General features: G+C 40.0%; 1 protein-coding gene across 1 annotated transcript in view; it reads left to right on the top strand.

The window, feature by feature from the left end:
• CFAP44 (cilia and flagella associated protein 44) overlaps positions 1-12,275 on the top strand; it is a 108,685-nt gene that overhangs the window by 60,348 nt on the left and 36,062 nt on the right. Inside the window, exon 21 of the mRNA XM_080654344.1 lies at positions 9,592-9,788. Within this exon, the coding sequence (XP_080510470.1) occupies positions 9,592-9,788 (197 nt within the window). The remainder of the gene's footprint in view (positions 1-9,591; positions 9,789-12,275) is intronic.

Genomic DNA, 12,275 nt, shown 5'->3' with positions numbered 1-12,275 from the left:
GTACTCTACCCTGTGTCCTATGTCTTATAAGTCTTGTGAAAACACAAGCTATTCCAAACTGTGTGTGGGGGTGGGGTGGGGTGGGGGGTCTGGGGATTAGTCTACCTGCTCCCTTCTGGTGGTGTGTCTTTCCCAGCCTCAGGTGACTCCTCGCATGTTATGTGCTGACCAGACTCACCTGAAGGCTGGAAGGGAGGCCTTTGCAGAACCCCAGAGCTCCCCCTGTGCAGCTGTCTCCTCCCTGGTACTCTGCCCTGTGAATTATGGCACTTGTCACCTGGCATTAATCCCTGAATATTTTAATTCTTGGATAATATTTGAATATATTTACGTCCCTCCCTAAATTATATCTAGATTGCTACCCACCAAGAGATGACAGAAGGAAGTTCTTCTCAGGAAGAGCCCTCAACATAGTATCCTATGTTTGGCTTTGATATTCATAACATATTTGTAAATGTATTTATATGGCAAGTATTAATTTTAATTCACAAACTCAGGTATATATGCAATATTTCTAGTCTTTATTTTATTTTATTTTTTTATTATTTTTTTTATTAAGGTATTATATGTGTACATATCTTACCATTGCCCCCCCCACCCCACTCCCATACATGCCCTCACCCCCCAATGTTTTGCATCCGTTGGTTACTCTTATATACATGCATATAAGTCCTTCAGTTGATCTCTTATTTCCCCCACCTCTCCCTAACCTTACCGCTGTAATTTGACAGTCTGTTTGATGCTTTACTGCCTCTGTATCTATCTTTTTGTTCATCAGTTTATAATGTTTTTCATTATCCCCAAATGAATGAGATCATGTGGTATTTTTCTTTCATTGACTGGCTTATTTCACTTAGCATAATGTTCTCTAATTCCATCCAGGTGCCTACAAATGGTAGTAATTCCTTCTTTTTTATGGCAGCATAGTATTCCATTGTGTAGATGTACTATAGTTTTCTGATCCAGTCATCTGCTGACGGGCACTTAGGCTGTTTCCAAATCTTAGCTATTGTAAATTGTGCTGCTATGAACATAGGGGTGCATATATCCTTTCTGATTGGTGTTTCTAGTTTCTTAGGATATATTCCCAGGAGTGGGATTACTGGGTCAAATGGGAGTTCCATTTTCAGTTTTTTGAGGAAACTCCATTCTGTTCTCCACAGTGGCTGCACAGTCTGCATTCCCACCAGCAGTGCACGAGGGTTCCTTTTTCTCCACATCCTCGCCAACACTTGTCGTTTGTTGATTTGTTGATGATAGCCATTCTGACAGGTGTGAGATGGTATCGCATTGTCGTTTTGATTTGCATCTCTCGGATAATTAGTGACTTTGAGCATGTTTTCATGTGTCTCTTGGCCTTCCTTCTGTCTTCTTTTGAAAAGATTCTATTTAGCTCCGTTGCCCATTTTTTTATTGGATCATTTATCTTCCTTTTATTAAGTTGTATAAGCTGCCTGTAGATGTTGGAGATTAAACCTTTATCAGTGATAACATTTGCAAATATGTTCTCCCATACAGTGGGGTTTCTTGTTGTTTTGTTGATGGTTTCTTTTGCTGTGCAAAAGCTTTTTATTTTGATGTAGTCCCATTTGTTTATTTTCTCTTTGGCTTCCATTGACCTAGGGGCAGTATCAGTGAAAAAGTTCTTTTGGCATATGTCTGAGATTTTGCTGCCTGTGGATTCCTCTAGTATTTTTATGGTTTCCCGTCTTATATTTAAGTCCTGTATCCATTTTGAGTTTATTTTTGTGTATGGTGTAAGTTGGTGATCTAGTTTCATTTTTTTTGCATGTATCTGTCCAATTTTCCCAACACCATTTATTGAAGAGACTGTCTTGACTCCATTGTATGTTCATGCCTCCTTTGTCAAATATTAATTGCGCATAGTGGTTTGGGTCAATATCTGGATTCTCTATTCTATTCCGTTGGTCTATATATCTGTTCTTGTGCCAGTACCAGGCTGTTTTGAGAACAGTGGCTTTGTAATACAGCTTGAAATCTGGTATTGAGATCCCTCCTACTTTATTCTTCTTTCTCAGGATTGCTGTGGCTATTCGGGGTCTTTTTTTATTCCAGATGAATTTTTGGAGAGTTCTTTCTAGGTCTGTGAAATACGCCGTTGGTATTTTAATGGGGAGTGCATTGAATCTATAGATTGCTTTGGGTAGTATGGACATTTTAATGATGTTGATTCTACCAATCCATGAACATGGTATGTTCTTCCATCTGTTTACATCTTCCTCTATCTCTTTTTTCAGTGTCCTGTGTAGTTTTCCGCGTATAGGTCTTTTACCTCCTTGGTTAGGTTTATTCCTAAGTATCTTAATTTTTTTGGTGCGATGGAAAATGGGATTGCTTTTTTAGTCTCTCTTTATTTAAGTTCACTGTTGGTGTATAGAAATGCCATAGATTTCTTGGCGTTAATTTTGTATCCTGCTACATTGCCGAATTCATTTATTAAGTCTGTTAGTTTTTTGATGGAGTCTTTCGGGTTTTTTTATGTACAATATCATGTCATCTGCAAATAAGGACAGCTTTACTTCTTCTTTTCCAATTTGGATGCCTTTTATTTCTTCTTCTTGTCTAATTGCAGTGGCTAATACTTCCAGTACTATGTCAAACAGGAGTGGTGAGAGTGGGCATCCCTGTCTTGTTCCTGTTCTTAGGGGAAATGGTTTTAGTTTTTGCCCATTGAGTATGATGTTAGCTGTGGGTTTATCATATATAGCTTTTATTATGTTGAGGTATGATCCTTCTATTCCCACCTTGTTGAGAGTTTTTATCAAGAAAGGGTGTTGGATTTTGTCAAATGCTTTTTCTGCATCAATTGATATGACTATGTGATTTTTATCTCTCAATTTGTTTATGTGATGTATCACGTTTATTGATTTGCGGATATTGTACCATCCTTGCATTCCTGGGATAAACCCTACTTGGTCTTGGTGTATGATCTTTCTGATGTACTGCTGGATCCGATTTACTAGAATTTTGTTGAGGATTTTGGCATCTACGTTCATGAGGGATATTGGCCTGTAATTCTCCTTCATTGTGTTGTCTTTATCTCGTTTTAGTATTAGGGTCATAGAAGGAACTTGGAAGTGTTCCTTCCTCTTGAATTTTTTGGAATAGTCTGAGGAGGATAGGTTTTAGTTCTTCCTTGAATGTTTGGTAAAACTCTCCTGTGAAGCCGTCTGGCCCCGGGCTTTTGTTTGCCGGAAGCTCTTTGATGACTGCTTCAATTTCTTCCATAGTTACTGACAGGTTGAGCTGTTTAGATTCTTCCTGATTGAGTTTTGGAAGGTTATATTTTTCTAGGAATATGTCCATTTCCTCCAGGTTGTCCAGTTTGTTGGAATAGAGTTGTTCGTAGTATTTTTTAACAATCCTTTGTATTTCGGTGGGATCTGTTGTTATTTCACCTCTTTCATTTCTGATTTTGTTTATTTGGGTCCTCTCTCTTTGCTTCTTGGTGAGCCTGGCTAGAGGTTCATCAGTCCTGTTTATCCTTTCAAAGAACCAGCTCTTGGTTTTGTTGATCCTTTGTATTGTTTCTTTGGTCTCTATGTCATTTATCTGTGCTCTGATCTTTATTATTTCCTTCCTTCTGCTTACACTGAGCTTTTCTTGTTGCTCTTTTTCTAACTCTTTGAGTTGTTGGGTTAGGTAATTTATTACCATTGTTTCTTGTTTTTTGCAGTAGGCTTGTAGAGCTATGAACTTCCCTCTCAAGACTGCTTTTGCTGTGTCCCATAGATTTTGGATTGTAGTGTTTTCATTGTCATTTGTTGCCATGATGTTTTTTATTTCTTCTTTGATCTCTCTGGTAACCCAGTCATGGTTTAATAGCATGCTGTTTAGTCTCCATGTGTTTGATTTCTTTGGGTTGTTTTTATTGTAGTTGATTTCCAGTTTTATGCCACTGTGGTCTGAGAAGATGCTTGATATGATTTCTATCTTCTTGAATTTGAAGAGACTTTGCCTATGTCCCCACATATGGTCTATCTTTGAAAATGACCCATGTGCACTTGAGAAGAATGTATATTCTGTGGCTTTGGGGTGAAATATTCTGAAGATGTCAGTTAATTCCATCTGGTCTAGTGAGTCATTTAGGATTGATGTTTCTTTGCTGATTTTTTGTTTAGAGGATTTGTCCAATGGTGATAGTGGGGTATTAAAGTTCCCTACTATGATTGTATTGCAGTCAATCTCTCCCTTGATATCCTCCAGGAGTTTTTTTATGTATTTGGGTGCTCCTGTATTGGGTGCATATATGTTTACCAGAGTTATTTCTTCTTGTTGGATTGCTCCCTTTAGTATTATGAAGTGGCCTTCCTTATCTCTTGTTATGTCCTTCAGTTTGAGATCTGATTTGTCAGATATAAGTATTGCTACCCCAGCTTTTTTTTCAGTTCCATTTGCCTGGAAAACCTTTTTCCATCCCTTCACCCTCAGTCTGTGTGCGTCTTTTTTTCTGAGGTGGGTTTCTTGTAGACAGCAGATATATGGGTCGTGTTTTCTTATCCAATCCATTACCCTATGTCTTTTGATTGGGGCATTTAATCCGTTTACATTTAAAGTTATTATTGATAGGTACTTATTTGTCGCCATTCCTATTCTTTACCCCTGTGTTCCTTCTTCGCTTCCTGTTTTGTTTTTTGTTTTTTGTTTTTTTTTTTATAGCAGACCCTTTAGCATTTCTTGCATTGCTGGTTTGGTGGTAATAAATTCCCTTAGTCCTTTTTTGTCTGTGAAGCTCCTGATTTCACCTTCAATTTTGATTGACAGCCTTGCTGGGTACAGTATTCTTGGATTCAGACCCTTCCTTTGCATGACTTTGTATATTTCATTCCATTCCCTTCTGGCCTGATGAGTTTCTGTTGAGAAATCAGTTGCTAGTCTGATGGGGGTTCCTTTGTATGTAACTTTCTGTCTCTCTTTTGCCGCTTTTAAGATTCTTACTTTGTCATTGGTGTTTGCCAATTTAATTATAATGTGCCTTGGCGTCGGTCTTTTGGGGTTCATTTTGCTTGGGACTCTGTGAGCTTCTTGGATATGTGTGGGTTTTTTCTTCCCTATATCAGGGAAATTTTCTGTCATTATTTCTTCAAATAGGTTTTCTATTCCTTGCTCAGCTTCCTTTCCTTCTGGAACCCCTATTATGCGGATGTTGTTTTGTTTCGTGTTGTCCCAAAGTTCCCTTAGGCTCTCCTCCTGCCTTTTAATTTTTTTTTCTAGAAGTTGCTCTACTTGGGTATTTTTTCCCATCTTGTCTTCTAGCTCACTGATGCGGTCCTCTGCTTCTTCTAGTCTACTCTTGATGCTTTCTATTGAGTTCTTTACAGCAGCGATGTCATTTTTCATTTCTTCTTGGTTCTTCTTCATTTCCTCTTGGTTCTTGCTCATATTGTCGAATTTGTCTTCCATTCTTTTCAGCCACCTTATGACCATTTCTCTGAATTCTTTCTCTGGAAGGTTGCTTGCCTCCACTTCGTTTACTTCCTTTTCTGGTGATGCCTGCTTTTCTTTCATATGCGGGCTGTTTCTTTGTCTCCCCATGGTCTCTCTTCTCTGGGTGTCTGGTTATGTAGTTCTCTCTCTCCTGTGTTGATTTAAAGGCACAAAATACAGCACTACCAAGTACAACTCACAAGGCACTGAACAGAAATGTATTCACGATATTAATAACCTCCAATAAAGGTGACCACCAGAGAAAGGCAAATTAGGTGATAGGAGAGAAAGAAGAAGAGGATAAAGAAAGAAGAAAAAAAAAAAAGGAGTGTCAAAATGAAATTAGGAAAAGGGAAAGAAAAAAAAAAAGAAAAAAAAAGTAAGAGAGACAAGAAAGAGACTAAGAGAGAAAGGGGAACAGACTATATATATTGGGGATAAAACTCCAATAGAACAATCACTAATCCCAGCAAATGCCAGCAACAAGTGCCTGGGGGTTAATACAAACTACAACACCAACTAATATTGAGTGAGGCAAGGGAAAACAGAAGCACAAAACAAACAAAAAAATAAACAAAAGAAGAATAAGCAAAACAATCTCACAAAAAAGCATAAAAATTCGATATAATCTACATTCAAGCGAACAACAACAAAGGGACAGAGAGAAAAACAATTTTTTGGATAGTTAAGACAGCGAAGAGAGAGGTGTGTATGGACTTGGAGCAGGGGATTGGAGATTAGATATGTAAGTAGGGTGAAATTTTAACAAGGGGTAAACAGAAAGAATAGGGAAAATCTAAAGCAGGAAAGGGGTAAGATAAACAGGACACCGAAAAGGGGAAAGTTAGGAAGAGAGTGATGGCATAAAGGTAGAGTTGAGATAGAGTAAAACGATGCTAAAGGAAAGATAAAAATAGAATGTAGAACACTAATCCCAAAATAAAATGAAGAGTTAATAAAATGACACTTTAAAAAAAAAGATAAAATAGCAGTAGTAATAATACGGATTGAAAATAAAAATGTAATAATTAAAAAGGTAAAATCAAGTGATGAAAAAAGAAAAAAAAGTTAGTTTCTTGAGTAAAAGATGCAAAAAATGAAAATAAAAAAAATAAAAAAATAAAACATAAAAATAAAATGTGGAGTAGTGAAGGTCATTCACTTCCTCTGTTTTTCTGTTTGGCATGCCTGTTTCTCAGTCCAGACAGTATTGTAGTTCCCTGCGTTCCACTGCTCCTCAGTGTTGTAAGCCAGTCCTGATTTTAAGCAGGCGGTGTGTCTTAATTTCTCATATTCCTTTATTTTTGATTACACAAGAGTCAATTTGTGATTCAGCCCCTGGGTGGCAGTGTTTCTGGATTGACTTCCGGGTCTATCTATGGCCTCTCTAGGCAGTGTTAGAGTGTTCTTTCCCTGTGGCACTCACTTCCGGTTTGTGGGAGTGGGCTGCCTCAGAGCTGGCTCTCTGATGGTCACTCCCCGCTCCGATCCCCAGGTTCCAGAAAAACAACTTTCCCCTGCAGTCTCCCAGGGTGTCCCCAACTGGGTGATCCTATGTATTGGGCTTAGTAATCAGAAGCAAGAATTTCAAGAGGAAAAAGCCCAAGTGTGCGAACTCTGGGGCTGCACGTAAGTCTAGGCACCCGGCGAACTCCGGGGCTGCGCGTATGTCTAGGCAGCCTGAAATTCTTAGGGTGTCCCTGCACTTCAGATCAAAATGGGTTGCTTTTTAGAGATCCCTTCTGTTAGCAGCTCTGAGGACCTCTTTCCACATTCACGGATCACGCCAGCCCCAACAGCCACGGATTTTTCTAGGCACAGACTTCCCTGGTCCTCCAGCTCCCGCAAAACGCGCGTTCCTCTCTCCCGCCGGGACCAGAGACCTCACCTTATCCCAGGCGAAATCTGACCTTTCCGTGGTGGAGTGTAGAGCTCCTCTGAACCCGTGTGTTTGCGCCAATTGGGGAGCGTTGTTCTGGGGCTCGCAGCTGTTCCGTGGGTGCCGCAGTTGTGGATTCTCAGGCTTCCGATAAGCTCCACTTTCCGGTCCAAGATGGCGCAGACTCCTCTAGTCTTTATTTTATTTCACTCTGGGCTCCTATTCTACCAGGTAGACAAAAAAGTCAGTTTTAGTACCACCGAGGCTTGTTGCCCCAGCCTGCCTGCTTTTTTTTCAGTTCTTTGAATCTGTGGTTTCTGTGCTCTGCTGGAGCAGGCAGTCTTTGGTTAGGTTCCCAGGATGGAATATACTTGCCGCCATCACCCTTGACCTGCATCTTCCCAGATGCTGTCAGAAGCAGGGAACCAGAGCCCACAGCTCTAGGACCCAGTTTGCCCAGCCAAACCTCTTCCTCGCCACTCTCCTTGCCCTCAAATACTTGTTTCCTTAACTCCCTGCTTCCCCACCCTAGTCCCGGTCCCTGAACCTCCATAGGTTGGTGTCTTTAATAAAAATATGGAGGGAAACAATAATTGGAATCCTATCTGATTGGAATGGGGGAGAGGATAAAGTTGTACCACTGAATAACACAGTATTACTAGTGTTTTCATCTTCACCAATCTCACAGGCAAATATAATAACTCTTGGTTGAGTAATTTACATTCTTTCTGTCTTAAAAAAATTCATTTTTATTGATTTTAAAGAGAGAGGAAGGGGGGAAGGGAGAGAGAGAGAGAGTGAGAGAGAGAGAAACTTTGATTGGCTGCCTCCTACTGGGGATAGAGTCTTCAACCAGGGCATGTTTCCTGATTGGGAATTGAACTGGCGACCTCTTGATGCATGAGACAGTGTTCAACCATCTGAGCCACACAGGCCACGGCTATTTTACATTCTTTTGATTATTGATGAAGTTGACCATTTCTTTTCATGTCTATAGCTCTTTTATCTTTATTCTTAGAATTGCCTGTTTAGATTTCTTGTTCATTTTTCTTGGAGTTTTGTTTATTTCCCCCCTAATTTTTAGTGATGGTCTCTATTTCTATAAGTATTTATCATTTATCATACAGATTGTAAATACTTTCTCCCACTCTTCCATTTGCCTTAAACTTTGTTCATATTTTTCTAACTGTGCAGAAGTTTTAAATTTTGGTATGTTCAAAACTATCCATATTTTTCTTTATGTTTTATCTGGGTCTCATGGAAAGACTAAAATTTAAAAAGTAAAATAACTCCCGTGGGTAAGAAAATAAAGAGAATAAGTTTTGTAGAGATGAGAAAGATACTATGGTATGAGAGAAAAGGGAAAATTAAAAAGAATAACTCATTTTAAAAGGAGAAATAGAGTTAAAAGGGTTACAAGAATTGAGTTAGAAAAACAGCAAGAAAGGCAAACAAGCCAGGAATAATTGCTATATACATAAATAAGTTAAACTCTAAAATTAAAACAAGAGGGAATAATGATGAATTAGTGCCAAAAAGCACAATTTAATTGAAGGACTTTTAAAAGGTAAATCTCTATGGGCTATATGAGAAAGACGTACTAGAAAGTAGTATAAATTTCTGAGCTTAATGATTTTTATAGAGGCTAATAGAGTAATATGATATACATATGAGCTATGTGATATACCAGTATATCCATCTCACTATTTTTATATGTAATAAATGAGATATAATAAGGTATATCTATAATAATAAAAGCATAATATGCTAATTAGACTGGACAGCTGAATGACTTTCTGGACCATCTTCCGGATGAAGCCGAGGCTGTGAGGGCTGAGCCCCTTGTACGAATTTCGTGCATTGGGTCTCTAGTGTATATATAATATGAGTTAATAGATAGGGAGGTAGATTACATTTTCTCAGTTTGATATAATTCATTTATCATTAAACTACAGTTAGCTTGACATTTTTTATTTTCTACATATTAGCAAAATATTGGTATTATACTGATTAATAATGGATTGTTTAATATTTTAATTTGAAAGAAAATTCTATTTGCTCTTTAACCAAGCTCTACCCAATTTCCATTACCTCCTTGTTGGTATATGCATGGTAGAATGTTGGATCCAGTGTGCTATGATAAAGTATTTATAAGCATAGTGTATTGCAGTCTTGCTTTATTACCAAACAATCATGTAGAATGATTAAAATGGTGTCAACGATTAAAACGGTGACTATTGCAGATGCTTATCTTATTTTTTCAGGTTTCGTGACTCACTGGAAGGTGATACTATTGTGGTTCATGCCATACAAAGCGATCACAAGATAACCTCCTATAGGCTCGTGAAGCCCTCCAAGTATTTCAAATCCAAACGGCCGAGTCAGTCCGACAGAAGGGCAAGCAAACTGGAGAGGTATGAAAAGGAAGGAACTGGAAGAAAGGATAGCCAGAAAGAGACAGGTAACCTAAATGACCACAAGGCTTTTCAGTCTTCACTTAAGATTTCAAAACCGAATTGTATTTTTCTAGCAGAACATTGGAATACCTTTTGGTGGCTTGAGCGCAGTCTCTTGTCTCCCGTCCTTTGTTTCTTTGGAATAAATAATCAAAAGGAACTTCGTATGGCTGGGAAGGAGAGGCCAAGTTTCTCCAGCAAATGCGTCAACCAACTTTCCTATTCAATAGAGGCCGTGCGAGAAAACCCACCCGGTCCTGTAACTGAGAGGATACGCGTACCGATGCTTCCAGCCTCCACCTACTTTTATTTTATTTATTATTTATTTTTAGTTAATCCTCACCCGAGAGTATTTTTCCATTGATTTTTTTTTTAGAGAGAGTGGGAGGGGGAGAGGCAGAGAGAGAGAGAAACATCATGTGAGAGAGACACTTCAATGGGCTGCCTCCCGCATGCCAACCAGGGCCAGGGATGGAGCCTGCAAGCCAGGCCTGTGCCCGTGACTGGAATCAAACCCAGGACCCATCAGTCTGCAGGCCGACGCTCTAGCCACTGAGCCAAACCATATCTACCTATTCTTATATCTCCCCAGATGCTAATTTCAAGGCATTGTTTCTTCCCAGATTCCTGGACTCTGCCTCAGGGTGTGGGGCCAGAAGACAATATTTCAAACTGTTTTCTAAGAGCATGTGCCTTACACAGAACGTTGAGCTGAGAAAACAGATGTGACAGCAGTACCTCTAATTCCTGTGGCCTGCCTCTTGTCACTGCCCATGGGGTGACTGCAAATGGCTAGAAGGAAGACAGGAGTGCAGGGCGTGGCTTGGAGAGCCAGAAGAAGCACGAAGGGCTCGAAGGGCTCGGCAGCCTGGCCGGGCCTGGGCTGTGCCTGTGATACGGTCCTGACATTGAAGCCGGTTTATCAGCTTCACGAAACCCAGAAACCTTTAGCAGCTCTTTTCTGCCTCTAGGATAAATTCTGAAACCATTAGCCCAGCAGTGTGTTCCACGGGGCACCCCTCTTCTGTTTCCTGCTAATGGTGCATTCCCATACTTGTGTTTGTAGTCTAGTGCCCTCTGGCTGCTCCCTGATTACGCCTGATGCTTCCACACGCAGGCTCCTGCTAGAGCGACCAATTCACTCTTTTCTCTGAATTCTACCAGTTCATGGGAATCCAGACTGAATTATACTTTTTTAAAATAAAGCCTTTCCATGACCATCCAGGCCATATTAAACTCATCCTTTTTTTTATACTATTAAATATTTGAAATATGACATGGTGCATTATAACTATATGACCATCTCATTAACATTTTTCATGTATCTCTAAGTTATATCTCTAGCTTGAACATGAATTGAGTAATTCCCCCAGTAGATACTTATTCATTGATAAAGCAAATAACTTCTTCCCCCTGGAGGAAGCAGTTTTTATTGATGTTATCTCCAGAAACCAGAGAGACCCTGTACCCACCCACTTTCAGTCACCCCCTAGCCCTTCAGGGGAAGAGATATAAATTGCCTTTTGGTTTTCTAAAGCCCTAGTCTTTCCCCTCCCCGTGTAGCCTTAGAAATTCAGTTGCGATATTGTTTTGAGGTTGTTGTTTTCAGCAATGCCTGCTGCAGCTACATAGTAACAATAGGTGAAGGACTGTGGGGGAAGAGTTAGATGGGTAAGAAGAGGGATGCACAGGCAAACAGAACACAGCCTATCAAAGGGCTCTCGGTCCAGCCTCGCGGGCTTGATCCTTCATTGGTTGCATTTCTCTGAGTCACCCCTTTCTGAATCGCATCCGGGATTTCCACTGCCCCAGCTGTGGACCCAGCCCCAGAGCCGTGAGATGAGCTAGTCTCATGGGTCCGTTCCTGGTCCACAAAGGCTTACAGTGAGCAGTCAGACATATTTTGCCACTCCTATACATATCTTTGCTGTTTTTCCATCCAGTTCTGGGACTGCAATTTCTGGAGCAGTAGTGGGATGTGAATAGGAATTTCAAACTTGGTGACAAACTCATTTGAGGGGATCATGAATATACCAGCATTTTCCATACCACCCAGTCCTTTCCTTGTTGGATTGCAGTGGAAACCAATCCAATCATTGTCCAAGTTCTCATTTTCCACATAATGGATGAGAGACTGATATTCCTCCTTGAGTCACTGCACCCAAAGCTCCTGATCTCGAGTTTGGCATTAAGTGTTCAGCACCAGGATGTCAGACATGACATGCCAGGAGGCCTTGTCCATCATCTTGAACAAGGGCCGAAAGCTAATAACTTTAAAATTATAGCTTTGGTTGTATGTTTCTGATCAGTTTTTAAATTGGCCACAGACCCCTGCAGTTGGCAAAGGTCACCTCAGATTATACATCTCAAATAGAACTCACTTTCTCCTTCCCCTACTGTGATATCACAAGCACTCCTTCCCAGCTTCCCCATATCCAGGGTGTCCCCCAAAAATGTATACATACTTTAACAGCTGATAGCTCAATTTTGAA

This window comes from Plecotus auritus, assembly GCF_963455305.1.
Source record: "Plecotus auritus genome assembly, chromosome: 2".
Classification (NCBI taxonomy): domain Eukaryota; kingdom Metazoa; phylum Chordata; class Mammalia; order Chiroptera; family Vespertilionidae; genus Plecotus; species Plecotus auritus.
The sequence above is the reverse complement of the archived record's forward strand: the minus strand, read 5'-3'. Positions and strand labels throughout refer to the sequence as shown.